This window comes from Varroa jacobsoni, unplaced genomic scaffold, assembly GCF_002532875.2.
Source record: "Varroa jacobsoni isolate VJ856 unplaced genomic scaffold, vjacob_1.0 scaffold_923, whole genome shotgun sequence".
In the NCBI taxonomy this organism is placed as follows: Eukaryota; Metazoa; Arthropoda; class Arachnida; order Mesostigmata; family Varroidae; genus Varroa; species Varroa jacobsoni.
Genome location: NW_019213825.1, coordinates 48,486 through 70,183, shown reverse-complemented (window position 1 = coordinate 70,183; position 21,698 = coordinate 48,486). Strand labels below are relative to the sequence as shown.

Genomic DNA, 21,698 nt, shown 5'->3' with positions numbered 1-21,698 from the left:
GTCTTAACATCGGTCGATTCACAGGAACTCGGTATACTCTCTAAAACTTCCGTCAAAACACTTAACTGCTCAAAAATCAGGTAATTTCTAGGAAATTCTTTTTCAGTATAAAGCGTCCACTGTAGGCGCAGCATGTTCGGATAGCCGATTTTTCGGTACTAGGACAGCAGGTTAGTTTCTAAACAAAACACGAATAGTCTTTGTCCGTTTGTTGAACAGACGTTAAAACGCTTCCGACAATTACTTACCTGTGCTGAAATTGGTCGTGGCTTCATATTAGCTGAGTGTACTTCATTGATGGGAAGTGCACCGAAGTGGAATGAGTATTCCACAGTGGCTGCAGAGACTTCCAGCACCAAATATACGCCCCATGGAGAAATACGATTTGACGAGAAATTTCTAAGTAGCTGCTAGTAACACTTTTGTTTACTAAACCTATATAGGCATCAGTAAATCGAGCAGCGTAAATCGGGACCTACGTAAATTGAGGTTCTTGAGGTTGGCGTAAATTTTTATACCAGCTGTGCTGAGCTGCTCCAGGTCAGTAGCACGAACTTACGCGAACAATTACGAGCAGTTTCAGCTGTTCCGTTAGTACGTTAATCAGTTATTCTGCTGTGGTCTTTGTGATCAGACTCCAACTGTCTTTTTTTATGCCACTTTGGAGCCAAAACACACTGGCCAAGCCGCCGAACCATGGGGCTTACTGCGATTGGCCTTCATTGCCCATGGTTGGTTTGGCGCTAACTGAGATGAAGCAGGAGGTTGGCAGTGAGATGAGGTTCAAAAAGAGGTGGTGTCGCCTGGGGTTGCTGGTCATTGTCGGTGCTCCGTTGGTCACCGGGGCTACCACCCAAGGGGGTTAGTAGCAAGTCCCCACTGTAATTTGGCGAAGTCCTATCTGATATAGTATCTCGCTCGATGCCTAATGCGGCACTAGAAAGGGCTGAGTGGCGCGCCACCGCATAGTAGGATTCAGTCTAGTTCAGCAGTAACGTTGCGAGACCGACAGCCGCAGCATCCTTCATCGAAACAACACATAAATGAAGCCGCAATGGCAACGATAGCTTGACCAGAGGCTATATCAATAATAGAACGCATTGCCAAAAAATTAACACTCACATACGTTAATTCCGATCGGAGTGGAAAATACTGATACATGTAAACTTCAGGCTCCTGTGAAGTCTTGCTACAGCAAATATAAGTCATGGTCCTGCTTATTCGCTAATAAATTACTCAGTTTTCGATTTGGTGATGAAATCGCAATTAGCGTACTAAAAAAGGTATAAAGCGTGAAAGACTGATCGGGCAAATTGGGCTAACATTGCGTGGCCTCATACTCTATAACACAAGTGAAGCCAAAAGAAACAGCTAAAAAATAGGCTAAAAGTGACTGACAATCGCGATTTTAACGTTGTAAATATACCTGCTGGTACATTTCTTTTGCCGATAATGGTTAGACGATGTGCTAGTTCTTTAAAAGTAGTTTGCACCTTAGTGGAGTAAGCTGATGTCTGCTATATGCCGGGAACATCTTTGTTGACATACACGAAGACGTACTATGTTTTGTTTCTCTTGCCTTAAACCCAACTGTTACTGGAAGAATTCTCTCAGATAGTAAGGGTTTATGATGTTCTGTGAGCCTGTTAGTTCATCGTTGCCGTGACAACGACCGAAGGCCACCGCTCCTCAACTATGTTTATACGAATCGGCAATACGCAGGCGGATATGCATTTGTTTTTCTCTCTGGAGGGATCCGAGTTTTGCTGGACCAGTGCTCATGAGGGACACTGCCAGGGTCCAATTTGCACGAGGCCATAGGTGCTGCGTGCGATGGCTATTAACAAAACTGTGACGCTGCGACAAGATATGTGAACCGGAAATGTGGCAGACTAAGCGGATAGATTCATTGTATCTCAACCCGAACGTACTTCAGATATTATCCAAACTATCGTTATGTATATAACTTGCTATGCGCAAGTTATTTTTTTTCAATAATTGCATGGACATATTATATGCTATCTATACCCTTTTTATAGCAAAATATTAGCCTAATCGTTTAAGTTGCTTTGAAGCCAGTTACTTAGAGGACTGTGATGGACCGGATTCCTAAGCAGATATTAGCAAAACATGATGCATCCCAGCGCTATTTCCTATACGGAGAGAGCAAGTCATAAAGTGACGCGTCAATAGCCTATATTTTTTTTTTCGGGTGGGTTGCTGCTATTCGGCCCAACGAACCTTTACGGCAGTCCGCATAAAATAATAGAGATAAATAGTATTATTAACAAATATGTGCCGCAGTGTATCTTACCCAGCGCATATGACTTGGCATTGTATGCATACAAATGTATACCCTTTTTCCCCATAATAGACCTAAACCACTTACCAAACCTAAGCAGCTGAACTGAGCAAATTTACCTACTGTAATGCTGCGGTACGATCCCGTAACCCGCTAAACTATCAAGGACGCATCAAGGGAACTCGAAAACAAATTTTATCTAAGATTGATAAAAGGTTGACTTTAGCCTATTTACACTGAAACACTTGATATAATCTAGAGGAGTTTATTCAAACTTTTGCTGGCGCATCTTTTCGAAAAGTTTATAAATAATAATAATATTTACAAATAAACAAATGTTTCAAATGATGTCCAAACAGCTAAGTATCAAGTTTTCTAAGCCGTTTACTTTCTAAAATTCTTGTAACCTTAAAAGTTTAATGACCAGCCTTCCACATTGTTGGATCATTATACCACTAGATAATGTACAGTATTCATACATTGTGCGATTAAAGCATTAGAAAATCATTATCATTAATTTTAAGACCGTGTGGACTCTAAGATCTCTTTTCATGTATTTGCTATTAAGGTTTCTCCGCCTATGCTTTTACTCTAATGTCCTAGAACTTACAAGCTAATCTAGAGAATTAAAAAAGGTCTGTCTAAAACGAAGTTTGACCAGAGGCGCCTGAGATATTCATCATCCAAAACATATGCTCCCGATTTATGCGTAAAAGGAACATCGACTCAGATCGCATTCACCATTAATTTTTTTTTGTTTTTCAACAATGCATTCTGTTAGTGTAGGGCGACACGTAGGTCAATCATTCTAACTCATTAAGATAAATACCCAAACTGTGCCTGCCGCTAGGTAAAACCTTTACTTCAACACTACTACAAGCGAGGTTCAGGCCCATAAAGTAACCATATTAATCGACATCAATCTTTATTACAACGATAAGAAACTTATTTTCTTGATCCTAAGCATTTTAAGTAGAATAGTTATTAATTATACGTGAAAGACGATGTCAAACTGTTGGAATGATGGCCAGAATCAAGAGTTGCAAGAAGAGGAAATGATTTTAATTCGTATCTTCCACCGGTTTTGATCGATATAAGTCTAGTTGCACAAATACAACTTTATGCAAAAGAAACAATCAACAACGCCAGTAGTAGGTGCACGCCTAACGATAATATGATGAGTTTTACGCTTGTAACGCAGGTGCTTGCAACCTTTGCCGTGCATGCAGATCTTCAGTCATCTTCATGGGTAAGTATGGTTGGTACCCTATCCAAGTTAACAAATTGTGAATTATTATTATTAAGGCAACAAGTTCCTTTTTTCTTTTCATATATAGCCCACAGAGATTCAAGTCAAAAAGAGATGCAAAGGAACCGCTGACCACGAAAGTTGCAGTTGCCTCTGAAGGACTGCTGGAGAGGTCTACGACACCAATGACTCTCAAATTTGGTTCGGCATGCGCTCCAGGAATCATAGCGGTATCATGAAGCCTATTATTACTGCCCAATTCCCTTGCAATGGTTTGAGTGAAGAGACCAAAAAGATCGTCAAATTTTGTGCCTTTCTACATCAGAGACCCCAGACGTCGAACTCAGAAACGGCTTTTAGATACAGATTTCGTTTATTGTTAAGTGGTTACTACAGTCCTATAATGTAAAGGCAACTTAAGCCAACCAGCTCTGTTTAAATAGTAATGCCATATAATTTATTTGAATTTTGGCGTTGATTAGAAAGGAACAATGCGCTCCGGAACAAGGACTATGCTTTAGGCTCATCGAAGACACGCGAACAGACATTTTCACAGTGTCACGGGCGGGTATATTGGTTAGTAAGGACAAAGCCACTTATTTGAAATTCCATCGGTAAGGAAAATGGGCGAATAAAACAATGATACTTATACCGACTTTTGGTAATAGGTATATAATAAATTGATTGAAACATTTGTCGCTCGATTCGCCCCCGACGTTGGATTCCAAATCGAAGAAGCTCCAGCTAAATGTAAACTAAACATTCTTAAATCGATTGCAATACCTTTATGAAACGTATTTCTAGGTAAGGAGGAATAAACTGTTCACCTTGTTCCGGCTACCGTCAACGAAAAATTAAACAAAATTAATATATAAGTGGAAAAAATAATTACCGAAATGTAACATTATTTAAAGGCTGGCTATATCAGGAGCAGGAATTATTAAACAGTTATATTATAAAATGCAACTATCATTAGTAAATGAACCAGATTAACGGAATTTGTTCTCATAACTGTACCTAAAGTGACAGTTTAAGACCTGAAAGGTGAATTATTAAACCAGTATCTTTATGAATACATGAAAACATCTAACGATTAATATACTTTTACGAATAATTTTTCTATCGAGTGGTGCTGTTATCAAAGGTATGAGTTAGCGAAAAAATACGCTAGTTTGACAATAATTTAAGTGGTTTTTAAATGGGCAGCAAATCAATTTCGTCAAGGACGTATCTCCTTTTCGCTACCTTCGGCCAATGTTTACGTTATTATTTTTACGTAGTTTACGTAGAATATCCACCAGTCTATATTCGACGTGCTTCAATGACGAGCTTAACCAAAAAGCAATGACACGTGCGATTAAATTAAACAAGTGAAGAACTAATAGCAGTACATATATTTTTCAAATTTTTTGACATTTATCTCATTTCTGTAATACTTCCTGTATTATTTAAATGTTGGCTTTTAGGTAGAAGAAAAATCCAAAATAGTTTTCTAACCCTATCCAATAATACTAAATAGACTAGAGTATAGATCTCTTCTCAGAAATACTCTATATGATTTAGTTTTGTGTTGTTATAAGGATGTACGGCTTTTAAATATATTGGTTTTTTTTAAACCATTGGTTACTACGTTTTACTCCTATTTATATTCAACAGGGATGAAATTTTCCCTGAAAAATGCGGGAAAAATGCAAATTTATTCGCACGAAACTTTATAATGTCCGCTTAAGCTGATGCACCAATCGCTCAGGAGTTCATGTCTCTCCCTGAAGCATTTTTACTGTTCATTTTCGTCAAGTTACTGATCTTTCTATGTATTTAGTTTAGAATTTTCGAAGGGTTTGCATTGCTCATTCAAGCCACCTCTAGCGGCCATGCCTGTAAGTAATAAGTAAATAAGCAACGTCATAGCTCTCATGCAAAATTTGCGATATAGTTTCTAACCGTGTTCATAGTGGCATTATTATGATAGCAACAGGGGTTTCTTTCTTCGCGTCGAGCGATTATACGGAATGCTGTTTACGATAAAATAGCAGAGGTTAAAATACCAATTTGCTTCGATCACATTGATCTCATCTGAGGAAAATATGAGTTATTAAAGGTTATCAATATTCTTACTATTGCCGTTAATTTATCCATGACTGTAGTTTCGAACGGCTTGACTTCACGCAGTAGGTGCTCACCAATTAGTACGGTCAAAGTCACGCGTAGGGGGAAAACGTGGTATCGTAGATACATCTAACAAGGTGGCAAGCAGATTGTGACGGTGTGTGGTGTCGAAAGGACATCAGTTCGACACTATCAACTGTCGATAGTTCTGAGGTATATCCTAGTGCTGGTCAGTCTTAATATCCCAACTAAAATTCAACTCCAAAGGGCGACGACTCGGTACAGAAGCTAGTCTGGCAGAAAACGTTTGTTAATCTCGCTCGCTTTATCCTGCAACAATCAATGAATTGATTTATTATTTCAACTGGATTAGGTGTTTCTTTCTAATACAAAGTGTATTTCGCATTTTAATTGGATCCATAATAATCAACAAATGTCAGCGTCGGCGCTACCTAAAGACCTAAATAACAGTTCCCTCCATTGGTTCGTAGACCAAATCGAAACAGCAGACAGGAACGGTATTTATTAAAAAAAAAAAAAAGCACTGAAAGTGTTCTCAAACTTAGTTTAGATTAAATAAAGCAACTGTGTATACGGATAATAAGTCATATATGCTCACACATACACCTCGTTAAAGCCCGTTTCATAGCTGTTCGTTTCGTCGATTTTATTATTCGCGTTGGATTCAAGTAAATATAATTAAGACGGTACATACATATAGTGAAATTGCTCGGATGGAAATGGATTGCGTTCAACGGTAACGTTTAACACGTCTTCCGTAATTTGAAGGGTCCAATATATCGATCGAATGTTAACGACTTAACTGGAAGTTCACCGGTCTTTTCCGGTCGAAACGCTCGTTCTCTACAAGTATAACGCACAGCAAGCGGTGAATCAACATCTTGCGGCCCGTGAGGTCTGCATTTCGTGGCTTCGTTTATATCTGTACAAAGCTCCGTTTGCTGATAACTACTCTTCTTAACTGATTTTTATTCGTCTAATATCAAATGAGGCTAAAATGATTTATAATATGTAAATGTACATCATTTTCTGAATCAAAACCGTTGTTCTTGTATCTAAATATCGATTGTTTTAGAACGGTAAGTTAGTGTAGCAGTCAGTGCCTAGACCCCTGTTATGTGAATGGTCGAGTCTTCTAGGCGAAGCCTAGTGGAGAAGATATTTTCTACTGTCTGCCCTATCGTGCGAAATATAATCACCGAACATTTACTTCAGCGACGCTGAGCAAATCGCCTTATCGACTTCTGAGCGCGTCGTATGTAACGTTTGGCGCCTACGATATTGATTTTCTAAACCGCTCAACAGTAATTATTCCGTTCACATTCCGTGTTGGTGTTTAGTGCTGAGTCCTTGCAACAACGGTTGGATTTACCGCACGCGATAACTGTGTCCTTAGTGTTGTGATTTCACACCCGCTCAAAAACGGAAGTTCTCATTTGGCCAGGTAGACTTGCTTCGTTAGTGCATATGTCGTTAGGCTATTGGCGTAGACCTTCTCAAAAGCTGTCCCAACTTCCGGTGACGTATGCGAGGTCCTACACCTCGCTAAAACTTTTTGCCGGGTACAGAGCCTTTCTCGAGTGTAACCTGATAAACGCTTATCTATTTAGGTGTACCTCTCTGTGCGACAATTACGTTACCCACTAAGCAATCACAAGGACTATACCTATGTTATTTCAACCACTTGTCCTCAAATCCATTTACTATGCTTACGCGACGTTCAGTTAATTTTATAGAATTTATAATACGCAACCTCTATGTCGTTTCGTAGTAATTGCCAGTCCCGTAAACGGTTGGAGGAAGAACTGCCGATTTCAAAATACTATTAGAGATAGCGTTCCTCGCAGTCTAAAACATACATGCAACAATTACAGGATCTTTTGAGGAACTTATATTTAGAATGCATGAATGAATGAATATTTACCCAGAGTATACTTCTGGAATTTCCGAAATAGACGAGAAAATTTCCTTATAATTGCCCTAGTCTCGGCTTTGTGTTCAGCAGTCGCAAAATGCCCCACAATGATTAGCAGATACCACCAAGGGCTTCGCGTCTTTAGCTTTGTGTATTGTTTACTTTGACTGATGCCATATATTTTCACAGGGACGGTTAATCAGTAACTTCATTTATCAACTTGCATGACGCTAAATGTTTAAGTTGACTCTATTATTTGTTGTCGCTTCTATAGCGCTCGTCTGCAATTTAGGATCGGCGATTATTCATGTGCAACAATCTAGCTCAGAAATTGAGAATGTGCAGTGTCATGCTTTCGGAATTCATTAAATCGTGTTGCAAATCGTTTAATGTAAACACAGGAAAGTTCAGTAGTATAGATCCTTACGAATAAATGCCTAAACAATTTCGCTATGGGATACTTATATCTGTATAAACCAAGACGCTACTATGGTCTCTCTTCAAGATTAACAGGTTCTACAAAGCTAGTGTTTATCGTGATTTGACATGTTGAACAGTTGTCTTTCAGTGAACACTTAGGCCTCAATGAGAGCGAGCAATACTACAGTGAAGAATACTATTTTTTATTTGTTTTATGATCCAAGACATTTACGAGCAATATAGACACGTTTTTATTGATTCGAAGAAAAATTTCTTAAGTAAAAAATGCCATGTTAGTTGTTTCTCCAGAGCGGTCGTTTGTTTCGTTAAGAGTGTGATACAAAGACTCAAAAGAATACATGGACAATAACACGCACCGTATCTTAGTCAATCAAACACGTACATACCTATGCATAACATATTATATATCAATTTATTGCAAATGTGGTGAAGGGATACTTGAGGCCAAGCGTTAAAATAAACATGAAAAAATAATATGTTCCGGTGAGAAGCTGGGTCTCATGTACGCCCTATTGATGTTGTGAGTGTGAAACAGTAAACGATCGGGCGGTTTACATAATAGGTTGATAACGACGCACAGCAAGAAACGCTTCAACCTAATTTTTCATTACTGTAAAGCTGAAAATTGCAGAGAATGTAGCGAACCTGCGCGGCTCATCCTAAATGATCAATAAGGCCATCATGTGACAATATACGGATGTTCTAATATATGACCAAAAGGATAGTGTTCAACCGCTCTAATTAATGCTAGAATTAGGCATGCCAAATGCTTCACGTACTTCTCATCACACGCATTTTTAGTGTCACGTAGAACGATATAATATGTATATAGCAAAGACTGTATTTTTCACACAAACGTTCTACGTAGATAGACCCTATTCTACGTAGATAGTACTATCTTTTTTCCATACCATCAGTTTATTTTGTCTACGCTTTTTGAAAGGGTAATTGAACTTTCTGCTATCCGATTGTCAAACGATCCCGTTCATCGTTCTAGCAGCGTCTCGTGAGCTTTCCATTTTCTAAAAATGGATCCCTTTGCGAAGAAGGTTGATTTTCTCCAGAAGAGAAGTTAAAAGGATACAAAACCTGCATACTGGTCTCCCTTACAGGTGCTCATAGAGACAGGTAGTAGCCACAATGGAATAAGTGAACACTTTCAATTCGCTTTTAAATTTTGACAGGTTTATCTGTTTTCAACGGTAATAATATCGTGAGTTTTACATTTTCATCGTCCGTATAGTGGATCCATTTTCGAGGCGAATATGGGCGCATCCTATGCGCGTTACTGGCGAGGCTTTTACCACGTCAAGATTCCTTTCTAGGCTTTAGCTTTCCTTAATGGAAATTAGAGCCTTTTATTAGTGTTTTTGTATATTCAAGGTGAGTTTTTGTAAATAAATAAATGTATATTAGGCATGGATCCAAATCATTTCTGAGGCTTCGCATATCAAGCTCTGTTTATTGTCAAAGGTATTTTGTACGAAAGTTTTCCTTTTTACCAGCGTTAACTAATATACTACGTTTAGATTTAGAAAGAAGAAGTTTCGATTTAGAATAAAAATGCAAACATGAGCTCAGAGCAATTCAGTGTCGATTACTTGCATCATAAAAGCACAACTGTATCTGATGGGTGACATTAAATATCCACTGCTCTATAAATTATCGTCCCTTACATCAGTCGAATCAAGCGATATATTAATCCGATAGTATCTAGGGGTCACCTACAATAAAATTAAATTATGATGGAGCTATGTACAGTAGCAGTAATAATGCTACACATTTGTTAGACCGTGCGTACCCATGACCAAATGCAGTCACGGCTCTTGAATTATTCGCGTAATAACGAAGTATGTATTATATATTATCAATTGCTTTGTGTGCGTGTTGCTTCAATTTTCTTAGCTTAATGTTTGTTTCTTTTTCGTCAAGAAAGTGACTGTGTTTTTACATACGGTAAGTAAAGCTGCTGCTATGTTGACTCATAATGTTATATGCGTTATAGGTGTAGGGGCTATACGGGTCACCAATTATTTTACGTGAATGAGCCAGTACTTCTACAAAACTAAAGCGAAAATATGTTTCTTTGTACAAAAAGTTGTTATCATATATATATATATATATATATATAAGATTATGATTCGTCTTTTATATATCCAGCTAAAATTTTACTGTGCAGTGCCAAACCGATTTTTTAATGGCCCAGCTAGTGGCACGCCCATGTCTGAAATGACGGGAGAACGATCAACAATATGCGCATAATTTTCTAAAGCCAACTATACCTGATTGATCCCAGTACAACAATAGTGGTCATGCTGATTCCGGTATAAAAGATGATCCGCGGTAAATTCTGATCATGATTAGCCGTAATATAGTGCATACGTCGGTAATATGGCTTTGTCCGAACGCTGTATTATGCCAATGAAATCGCAAATATTTTCTTCGGAAGTTGTGCTTAACACCGATATTTGCTACAGTGAATATTAATCTGCGGCGCCTTTGTTTAACTTGTGCAAATAATGAAAGCTATTACATATACACGCACGCATTTCTACTAAGCTAAGGCCTGTTAAGTCAACGGGGTGTTTTGAGGACGCTTAGTTCTTTCCGTTTTTCTGTCGAATTTGCATTTGTGGCATCGGATTTCACATATTGTCATATTCAGCACCAGTGTGAAGTAGGCATAAAGCCCTGCCTCACATTGGCCCCAATGGCCCTCAGAATGAGCTACATTTACTACATTTACATCACTCAACGCAATGACTTCTATAAAAAAATAACTGATATTCAGTTTACATTTGAAAATGTATTTTATAAGCAGGCGAAACAAAGTGGCTACTTTGCTTCTTTATTGTTTAATAGTAATACAAGTTTAATAGAATGCAAAAAACTTAACTATTCTATATATCATCTTAAAGTGTGATTAAGTAAAAAAGTTCCGCAAGTTTAATAGTGTTAAAGTTTTTAAATCAACACCCCTTTGCTAGGAAAACTTAGTGGCCCATATTGCCCTACGTTTCCCTACTCATTCTTAACGCTACTTATTAAAAGATCTCAGATTTGTATTCGTTACCTACATTGTTGCATGTTTGCGTTATTATTCGTATCGCGCAGTAGATTAGCTGCTACGGCGCGCATTCGCTAATAATGGGGTGAACGTTTTCTAACTCATACTTACATTGGATGACGCTTTATACCACAAGATTGCTTTTTAAGTATATGTGTATAACTGTGATGAGTTACGGGGCATAAACCTATTACTAAAATATTCCTTTTCAACGTACTTTGTAAACACGCCACAACAAAAATCACGTTCACACGAGGCTGTCATGTTGAAGAATGTGCGCTGTAGAATCAATTAATCCAGCCTGAATCCATCACAAAGTGGGCTTCATATAATCTAAGAATAAAAGTTTATTTAACTGGAAAACAAATTTTGCCGCAGAAAGAATACATATCTATAATAAGAAAGAGCTTTGTCATACTTTTTTCAAAAATCAAATAGCCACTTTTCAAAAACCCAATATAAATTCCTTATTTAGTTAAAAAAAAAAAAACTGTATGAGCAATACGAATATTCTATCCTATTACTGTTGATGCAAGCTACACAATCGGATTATAAATGGAAAAGTGCTAGTAAAAAATTCAGCTTGTTAAAGGCTAACTATTGATGATGCACAAATCATGCCTTGGTATCATTATGATCGGTTCCTCGTAATACGTGTAGGACAATATTGTAATACTTCTACTGTTTCCAGCAGGAAACGTACGGTGTTATTGCTTGCAATTCTAATTGACAGTTCATTATATATACACATATTTTAAATTGTAGGTTATCTCCGCACAACATAAATCTAATAATACAGAGGTAAGTTTTTCCATGTCACACTGAGTTGCTAAAAGGTGATACTTACATTCTTGTGCTCAAATTAAATAACAAAGAAAAGTACTTAACGTAGACAATCTTTACATTTTTCCCATTTCCCTAAAATGGCTCTGAATCATCTTAAATTAGAATCCTTATAACAAGCTTTAAAATAGGACCATTAGAGTAAACAAGTAAAGCAGTGTCAGTAATGGCAACTAAACTAATCGTGCTAGCTGGAGTGACCTGTGTAAGTTTACGACCAAAATGAACTTTCAGAAATGCCGTTGTAATTTATTGTTATAACAGAGCAACTTTAATAAGCAGAATCTGTTAAATAATTAGCCCACAACCTAAAAAAACGATTTAACGTATTTCTAAGAAAAACCGTTACGATTTTGCCATACATTTCAAAAGAATTGAACTCTTTTTTAATCAACCACTGCTGATTACTTATGGACCGTGTTAATGGAACCCTTAACATCAACTGATTTTGTTGATGCATCTTGGACCAATCTAGATATTATCAGACTTCTCGTTCATCAGAAACTCAAAACTGATTTTTATTGTGTCCTCGGTAAGATTGAGAAAAACGAGTATAGTACTGTTAAAGGGTACTACCTCTGTATATCGTAGATCAACATTACTTAAGTAATAGAGGGAGCTGATTTATGTGAAGTCTCGAATATATCTTGTTGCATTGACAGAAAGGTAGGACAATATTTAGTTCAATCAAAAAGTCAACTAACGATTCAGCAAATTTTAAATACTTCGACTTTTCATTTCTTTTTACTGTTGTTAATTTTTGTTTCACAGAGCTGACTCTTAACACGAAACGAAGTGTGCTTACGGCCAGTTTCGAATTCAAACTACCTCGAGGTCGATTTAGTTACGACTATATCATCATAGGAACTGATCCAGCAACCTAAAGACTCGTTCGTGTTCTTCCAATCCTAGATGAAATAACCAAATAATTTTATAAATAAAGTATTTATATTTTACAGCCTATTCTTCATAGTATTATCTCAGAGTTCTATAATATATTTATTTATACCTTTTACCATGTGTCAAAGCCCTCTATTATAAACTGTTGATTAGTGTTAGGTCAGTTAACATGCATAACCTTTAGAATTGGGATAAGTGAAAGATAAGTGACAATAAACTATTAAATTAATTTCCACTGAAAGCGCCATCAGCCTACTGCCAACAGCAGTGTTAAGTATACCTTGATTAAGTCAAAGAAAGGCACACATTGGTATTTTCCATTTATTTCTAAAACGATGAATTTTGGACAAAAAAATGTGAAACAACAAGGTGGTGGGCACTGTGAACCGCGTGTATCAATGATGTAAGATTTACCCTACAAATTATTCGTTTCAAGATCTCGAACTCCCTACCTTTCTCATATTTCTTTTTTACCTAAAATTATTATCTTCCAGGTTATTTGAAGTTTTTTGGTACACTTATACCTGAGTATAACCATTTTGAAAATATATGTATTGCAGAACTTATATCTGCATGTGTGTTATGACTATTGCTATGTCTCGCCAAAAGCAATAACAATGCATATATTTATCTATTTTTGTTTTAAATTCCCCTTTCGTTGAAAAAATACTTTTATCATTCAACTTTTTACCACTATTTCCATTCCAAATAATAATATGCTATAACTGTAAGATACATTGGTTCTCGATTAGGGCAAAAAAATATTTGACATTAATCGAAGTTAGATTGAGAGGAAACTGATCCAGATTTTTATACAACAGAGGCTACCACCAATGAAGATGAAAAAAATTGGGTTAATAGGTAAGGTAGTAGGTTAATAAACAATCATTGTTAGCTATTCTGTTTGAAGCTTTCATTACATACAATGTTAGACAGCAAACTTTCCTCGATTATTGTATCCGTATTGCTGTTATTGCAGTTAATGGAATGCTAAATACCACAGCATATTGAATTAAAATAATAAAGCAAACGTAAAATTTAAGCAATAAGTACTTGTCAGCTGCCTTATGAAGTAAACTTGCACACGTCGAATTTTTTTTTATTGTTTACCAGTTGCTAAATAATATTCTTTACGACAACCGCAATAAATAATTCGCTTAGATATTAGCCAAAATGCTCAAAACTAGAAAATGTTTATAAAAGATCTTTAAATTTCTGCTCTTTCTTGAAAGAAAACTTTTTTCCACGCATATATTGACGCACGCAATTTCCCAAATTTTTCCCAATTTCAACTCGGATGAATCCCTCAATGATGTAAATTCTAGGTGGCAAAAGTGCATCTTTAACACCTTGTGTTTTATGCGTTTTCTCTGCATAAAACACTGCCGAAATATTAGATTTATCTAAGGCAACAGCACTATTGCTAAGAGAAATGCTCAAAACTGATTTGAGAACGGTGTCCGGGATCTAGAGCGTGCCCCCCGGCGCTATCGACCCTGCATTTTTGGAAAAAGACAGCCGACAAACAACTCAGGAATTAGTCGGAAAGATGGGCTGCCACACGACCTTCGCAAATCACCTCAACTTCATTAGGTTTTGACAAAGACTCGAAGCTTGGGTTCCTAATGGATTCTTTGTATACACCAAAGAATTACGGCCTTTTCAGCACAATGACCGACTTCTTCTCAGCGTTGTCATCGACGATCAGAAGTGGTATTTATACATCTACATGAACTAGGGATTTGAGTGAATGGTTCAGGAGAGAGACCAAGGCCTAAAATCCAGCCTAAAAAAATTAAAAAATGATATATTGTGCGTTTTGTGTAACTGCAAGGGTCTAAGTCACTGAGAATTGCCTCCTATGAACCAGACGGCACGTCTAATCGACACATTCGCAGCAAACTGCTGTGGTAAAGTATTTACCTACTAACCATAGGACACATGGCTATCTGGATACGATTCCAAGCATAGACAAACTTTGTTTCTCAGTGGAAGCTAAACGTTTGATGAAATGCCTAACGGCGGTTTCAAACGTAAACCGGGGAAGAATTATTCCATAAAATGAATGAAAATATACGACTCTTTTGGACCCCCTTTTCGAGAGCAAATCGAAGTTATTGTTTAGGCTTTGAAGAGCGTAACACTTGGAATTAATCTGACCACGGCCTGCACCGCAAGTTTACCGGTTATTAAGGTTTTCACACTATTTTGCTCATTTAACCCTTTTTAAACTAAATCGAAAGAAAACGAATGTGTATTCATCCCGTGTACAGTCACATAAAAGTGTTTAACTAGATATTTTATGTTTCTATAGGCCTCGCTGTAAAATAGCCGGCCGTAAAAATTCTTTAACAGAATTTGGAAAAAACATACGTTCGCCAAGAGCTAAAGTGCTAGCTCTAATAAAAAAATATGACAAAAGCTTGTACGAATCATTCTCCAAAAAACAATTTGTCGCTTGTAGTATAGAAATAGAGCTCTCATTATACGGGATAACGACCTTCGAGACAATTACCTTCTCTGTATTATAATTGCTACGTTGTACTTTTAACTACACGTACATGAGAATTCACTATTTTGAAAATATAGGCTATCTTAGATTACCTGACAATACGGTAAATGTATTTATCTAAAGATAAAAGCATTATAGCGTCTGAGAATAAAGGATAAAAGATAAGCTTGTTAGCGAGAACTCCCTGATGAGAAAGAGAAATTCGTTCATGGAGCACAGATGCGGATATCTGTTATACGATAGAATTCATACCGCTAAACAAGACTCGATGTACTTTTCGAAAGTACAAGTTTTAAGTTGGCTATTGGCTACGAACTACGTAATTGAGTCGGTATACACAAACATTCGCACAAGATTCAAGTAAGACGAAAATAGTCTACATTACAAATATTCTGTTGTAAATAAAATCATGTCATATCAGTTTCTAAGGGTAAACAGGCAGCTTTAGAATTTGGATGAGAGCCAACGCCAGCAGTTAGCACTACTGTCTAGTTTCGTCAATCAAAACGTTCAAAATGACCAACTCAGCAGAAAAAAGTTCAAAAGTTTTCTTAACCCGACGAAAGCCATCGTATGTTCATGGATATGTATTCACTAACCCAATTATTCTTTGTGTCTAAGTAATGACCTAATAGAAGTTATATATAACTCATATATATGTATAATATAAAGGTTCTTAAGTATAGGAACCTAACCTTTTCGTTCAATAACATAATCGATATAAAACACAACTGTTTGAATTTCCAAATATTACTTTTCAGGCGGTCTTCGAGGTAACATTCAACGAAGATTCGGCGAAGTCCAACGTTTGTACCTGACGTTTTTTTGTACTAGATTTCTGTGAAATGATTATTTGCAATTATTGGTTAATTTCTAATTATTAATAGAATAGAGCAGGACGATTGACCATCGTCAGTCAGAAGCCTTCCTTGATCGAAATAGACAACACAGAGCCCCTGGTTGAACTCCACATTTCCAGAGTCTTTCTATACCAATTAAAACTACATGCAGTTATCCTCCGGTAAGTGACGCGTTAACTGTTACGAAACATTGAAACGTTATGTGCTTTAAAGAGAACGGAAGTTGCTTCTCATTAGTGCCTTGGTGTCCATATGTCTCTCTCTAAACATTAGAATAACATCACTCCGATACAACTTTAATGAACACAGCTCAGCTATTTGCTTATTTCATACTACGTTGCTTATGATGGTCAACATTTCGAGCTCGGCTTACTTTTGTGTTACAAAATATTTCCTCGCCTTGTGGAAATGGCGTACACAGCTTTTTGGAGCACATTGCCGTGTGACAACTTCCTACTTATTTTCCCTCCATTAGCCTGATCTCACAACTACGTTCTCATTAGGCGTTACACTCTCGAAAAAAAAACACCGCACACTTCAAACTCTTCACCAATTGTTTGTTTATTGGTGATGACCAATTACCAGCTGTATTTGTACAACCATATGACGAAGGAGAGTACTACCATTTTCTCTAGCGCTTAAGACGCATCTGGAGGGTGTTTCTCCTCTTCCAGCTGGCACGGCGAGACCCACCGATAGTCTTCGTGTACCGACGACCCTTGCCAAGACCACGGTGTTTGCGGCCAACCGATGTAAGGCCACGTTGTTCGCGATGCTTGTGCACAGGCTTGCACACCCAATTCATGCGAGGATCGCGTCGGATGGCCTTGTGGAATGGATCAACACAAATAACCTCGAAGTACTTATAGGTGGCATCCTGAGCCACCCAATATGAGTTTAGCACCACAAGGGCCTTCACGCGTTTGCCAACGCGCCCCTCAGCGATCGCCTGATGATTGCGAGTCGGCTTTAACTGGTTGACACCGTGGTTGCGAGGCTTGCCATACGTAGCTCCCTTGGGCACCTGGCGTTTGCGGCAACCACGGCGGATGCGGGTGCGATAGATGACAAACCCTGCATATAAAATAAGTAGTAAATCAGCAGTTAGTCTTTGCGTGTATACAATATTATTCATATTGGAAAACTGAAGCATCAGTTGGTAGTGCATGAATCAAATAATCCTCACGATTTCTCAGTAAGGTGGTGATACTTATCATCATTGAAAGACATATATATATATAAACCACACCAAAACAGTATAGCAACCACGTGGCCGAGGCAAGAACCGAGCACTTCGAAATACTCATCTGTGACCTGTAATCCAAGCGAGCGTTTAAAATCAAATACTAGGAGCTTCAACCTCCTATCGAACCACTTTAAATATTTTATAGTTAAACTTCTACTAAAACTTAATAACACTAAGTGATGACTTGTTAGCACACCTTGTTTAGCTTTGTACCCAAGACGACGAGCTTTATCAGGTCGGGTGGGCCTGGGCGCACGATGAACACGGTTCAACTGCCTAAAGTACCAACACCTAAGACGCAACAAGAAGCGCATAACTTCGCTTTGCTTCTTGCGCCATATCTCTTGCATATACTTGTAAGCTCCCATTTCGTCAATCAAACCCTGCCACACACACGGAGCAAAAGAATTGATGTTGACTCAGGAAGGCTCGTCGTCTGCTTCGGAGCGCCATACGCCGAACAATCACACCATGAAAGTACCACAAATGTATTTTTGTACGTTTTTCGGTTCCTAACCATACTAGCGTTCTAAATGGTTTAGCAATAATTACACTTATTTCCAATATTTGTTATATAAACGAAACAGTTTCACCTGACTAATTGTTAATTCGCTCTATTAAAAATACAGCAGTCGTACGAATATAGCATCTGTGGTACGTTTACCAGTAAAAGTTCCTTAAATAAAAGAAACTTTTTGCTCATAATTTCGTTGCGATACAACGCTTCAAGTCTCTACATAGTATTATCTTCGCTTAGTATGATTTTTTGGAAGTATTTTAAATTGATGTCGCTTGAGGGAGTCGAAAGCAAGAGCTGCTAGATTAGTGGCTTCTGTTTAATTGTTATGGGGCATTATTTGCTCATTCCCACGTCAACACAAGTTTTATAGTTTGATATTCTGGTTCCGCGCGTTATTTTACCGTTTACTGGGAGCACCGCATGTTTGGTACGTTTAAATATCCACACGAATTCTCATTAGGTAACAATTGATTACGTAGTACGCATTAACACTACAAATCGATTGCATGCACCAGCATAGTCATTCAAGCGAACCTGCCAATGAGCCATATGGGTTTCGGTCAACTTGCAGCAATATAGGACACGATGTTTTGTATAGTATGTATCTTTACCAACACGAAGAGCCGCTCAGAGCCAATCTCTTTTTGACTGAGCGTGTTCCTTCGTCATTAATGTGTCCCAAATACGTGTGGAAGTACAAATAAGTTGAAATCAGCCCATAGTCAGCTGTTTATCTTGGTGCTTCATCTAGTCACATGATTGATGAAATGAAAGAGACTACAGGCAGTCGGTTGTTTCATATAGAACGCGAAAACGAATGCCTAAGAGCTACTGTTGTGCTACATTGAGTTCGCTTTCTGTGACTCGCGTGTGTTCTATTCGCACTAAGGGACCCCGCCAATTGATCGTCGGGCGCCTCGGGGTACCTCGCGAGTGTTGTGAAATGCCGGAGACCGGCCAGACGCCTGGTGGTAACGTAGCCCCAGCGAAATTGGAGCCGCAAACGTACTTGCGGGACCTTAAGCCCGGCCTAAAGAATCTGCATTGTGTGTTTATTGTGCTTGAAGTCGGCAAGGCGTCGACGACAAAAGATGGCAACGAGATTCGATCATGTAAGGTGGCTGACAAGACGGGCAGTATTAATTTGTCGGTGTGGAACGAGGCTGGACGCCTCTTGGAACCCGGAGACATCTGCCGTCTAACTAAAGGCTACGTGTCGTTGTTCAAAAATTCGCTTACATTGTACACTGGAAAGGGCGGCGACCTGCGAAAGATTGGTGACTTTTGCCTAGTATTTTCCGAAACGCCAAATTTATCTGAACCAAACCCAGAATTCCTTCAATATATGGCTAACAAACTTAATCCGGAGTCACGTTCGAGTCCGCCCAACGGCGCGCCTCGACCGACGCAGGGACAACGGCCGCCGTTTCAAAATTCCAGGCAACAAAAACTACCTCCGCCGCCAAATGCCAGCTCCCAGCCGGCGGGACCCGGTGGAGTACCTACAAGAAATACGCGACCAAACTGGCAGCTAATGTAGAAGTAGTTGGAGTAGGCATATCGAAGTAGAGATTTAGAGATCCAATTGTTATTATTACATTTATTATTAGTACTACGGTTACTACTAAACTGACAATGACAAACAGCGCGAAGAAGAAAAGAGACGAGATATTTCAAAAACTCAGTGACATGGACTGGGATGGCAGAAGCACCTTTTCGGCCAAAAAAAGTTCTCTGAGGATACTCATTTGTCCGCGATGAATCGACTCGTAACAACCGAATTTCTACCGGATTGAATTTTCTTTTTTATTTGAAATCACTTCTTTCCACAAAGCTGTTTGCCTTTATTTAGCTGGGTACTCTCTACGGCGCGGGGATCAATTAACGGAGTGTTGGGGACAACGTCCACCTATTTCTAGCAGTGTAATAAAGAACAGCGCAGTCGTACGCATGCGGTGATGCTATGTAAAGAACGCACATTTTCGAACAACATACGATAACGTGTAGCGCACTGGAAACATGTTTCTTCAGACTCTGATTGACCCGCATGCGAAGTTGTGAAATCCAACAAAGATATTGTTTGTACAGTAGTAAATTAGAAACGTATAATAAACATTCCCGGGTTCATAGATACCTACACGTAGACAAAGCCGTCTATACGCACACTAAAGACAAAACTAAGTAAATCAATAGACCTACTATAATACAACCTATCAAACCGTAAAGCTCTCATAAGTTTCGACGTTTCGTAGTACTGTATATGGGCATATCTGAAACTGTGTCATTCTGTTGAGCGCTTCCTGCGGGATAACTTGCGTAAGAGAGGATCGCAAACAGACAAATAAATAGAGGAAGATACTTGCGGAAGGATGTTTGTTTACGCCGACGGCCTTTTTAGTTGTTTGCGTATATGCGGTCAGGAACGAAGTTACGTGGCCAGTATAATCAATAGAGAGACGGTTCGGGGTTGTTCCCTCAGACGGGAGAAAGATTCAAATGTTGTATTCAGTGTTATGTACATAGGATTAAATTAGATTGCGTATTGTAAATTTAATAAACCTATGGAAATAAAAAATAATGACAATAAAAGACAAGTCTGTGATCTACGTAGTTTACTCGCCTTCAATTTTAGACGTCTCGTAAAATCTATAGAGGTAGATACTAAAGGATACTTTTGACTACAAGAGGAAAAGCTAAATCAATAACTTCGGAGGATTCGTTAAGTGGAACTGTTGCTGTTTTGTGTATACATATGGGCTGGAACGTGTATTAGCCGATCGGTGTTAGAAATGACTTTGTTTAGTACGTACGTTTTGACACAAAACCTAAATTTCTATTAACCTACGAAATTTCCGCAAATTTAGAGGATAATTTATTTAATAAATAATTTAATGTTAGCTCAGTATGAGATTCTATGGTTGTTCATGCACGATATATGACGAATGCTGGGCACCGACTAGAATAGGTTGCTTGTGTTATTTGAGATCTATTATTATCGGGTGAAGTTCAACAGTTAAGTATTTGAAAAAAAAACACTGATTCGCATTTTTTAAGGGCGACGTCAAGATAAAGACATCGCCTGTTGTCATTCTAACATGAAATAGTCTGAAATTTTCGTGACAGTGGCTGACCCGTACTTTAGCGAATAATATAGCAAAACTTACGTAAGCCAGGAAGTATTTTGCTTATGCAAGTATTTCATGTGCTATATTCAAATCGTCATCATCTATTTGTTATGAAGTTGAATCTCCCCTGCCAGCCTAACCAAAGTAGAATCGAGATAAAGTCACTACGACCCTTAACAAACAACGGGGGTATATGAAAAACTTACATAGACTTATTCGGCCAATACGTATCTACAGCACTAATCAATAGCTCTTATACAGTAAGATAATATATGTATATATATAAGAAAAACATACTAGACATACAGTATCATAAACATTCTTTATCTACTGTATAAATGGATATTTAGTTAATATAATACTCTAAGAATTGTCATATTTTTTGTATTGCTATTTGTCTTTTAAACTTTTTATGGTGCTGATATAAATATAGTCTCGATGATTTTAACTACGAGGTAATTTCACGCATTGCCGAGGAAGACTTCAAACGATGTTCAAACGTCGGCGGGCGTCGTGCCCGCTTCGAAATCTATTCCGAGTGGTTTCGAATTTAGCTTGTTGTTGCTGAAGAACTATGTTGATATCGGT

At 38.1% G+C, this 21,698-nt stretch overlaps 3 protein-coding genes and 1 long non-coding RNA gene across 4 annotated transcripts in view; 1 reads left to right on the top strand and 3 right to left on the bottom strand.

Annotated features, from left to right (window-relative positions):
- Nucleotides 1–839, bottom strand: part of LOC111265014 (uncharacterized) — a 63,841-nt gene extending 63,002 nt beyond the window's left edge. Inside the window, exon 1 of the mRNA XM_086970307.1 lies at nt 249–839. Within this exon, the coding sequence (XP_086826433.1) occupies nt 249–275 (27 nt within the window). The 5' untranslated portion in view covers nt 276–839. The remainder of the gene's footprint in view (nt 1–248) is intronic.
- Nucleotides 840–4,979: 4,140 nt separating this feature from the next.
- LOC111265017 (uncharacterized) lies at nt 4,980–11,402 on the bottom strand. Its single transcript, XR_002683208.2, has 3 exons — nt 11,216–11,402; nt 5,670–5,990; nt 4,980–5,429 (listed from the first exon to the last, which is right to left on the bottom strand). It is a non-coding gene; the product is annotated as an uncharacterized LOC111265017 (long non-coding RNA).
- Nucleotides 11,403–16,755: 5,353 nt separating this feature from the next.
- On the bottom strand, nt 16,756–17,890 carry RpL15 (ribosomal protein L15). Its single transcript, XM_022841330.2, has 2 exons — nt 17,662–17,890; nt 16,756–17,293 (listed from the first exon to the last, which is right to left on the bottom strand). Exons 1-2 carry the CDS (start codon nt 17,831–17,833, stop codon nt 16,851–16,853), a joined length of 615 nt encoding a protein of 204 aa, XP_022697065.1. The 5' UTR covers nt 17,834–17,890; the 3' UTR covers nt 16,756–16,850.
- Nucleotides 17,891–18,524: 634 nt separating this feature from the next.
- Nucleotides 18,525–20,595, top strand: LOC111265010 (SOSS complex subunit B1). The gene has a single exon (XM_022841329.1). It carries the CDS (start codon nt 18,803–18,805, stop codon nt 19,523–19,525), a length of 723 nt encoding a protein of 240 aa, XP_022697064.1. The 5' UTR covers nt 18,525–18,802; the 3' UTR covers nt 19,526–20,595.
- Nucleotides 20,596–21,698: the final 1,103 nt, after the last annotated feature.

What these genes read in the sequence shown, in the direction of transcription:
- RpL15 (XM_022841330.2), bottom strand. Translation starts at nt 17,833, where the DNA reads ATGGGAGCTTACAAGTATATGCAAGAGATATGGCGCAAGAAGCAAAGC. An exon ending in TGGGTACAAAGCTAAACAAG is followed by an intron (nt 17,294 to 17,661) that starts GTGTGCTAACAA and finishes TTTTATATGCAG; the next exon opens with GGTTTGTCATCTATCGCACC.
- LOC111265010 (XM_022841329.1), top strand. Translation starts at nt 18,803, where the DNA reads ATGCCTAAGAGCTACTGTTGTGCTACATTGAGTTCGCTTTCTGTGACT.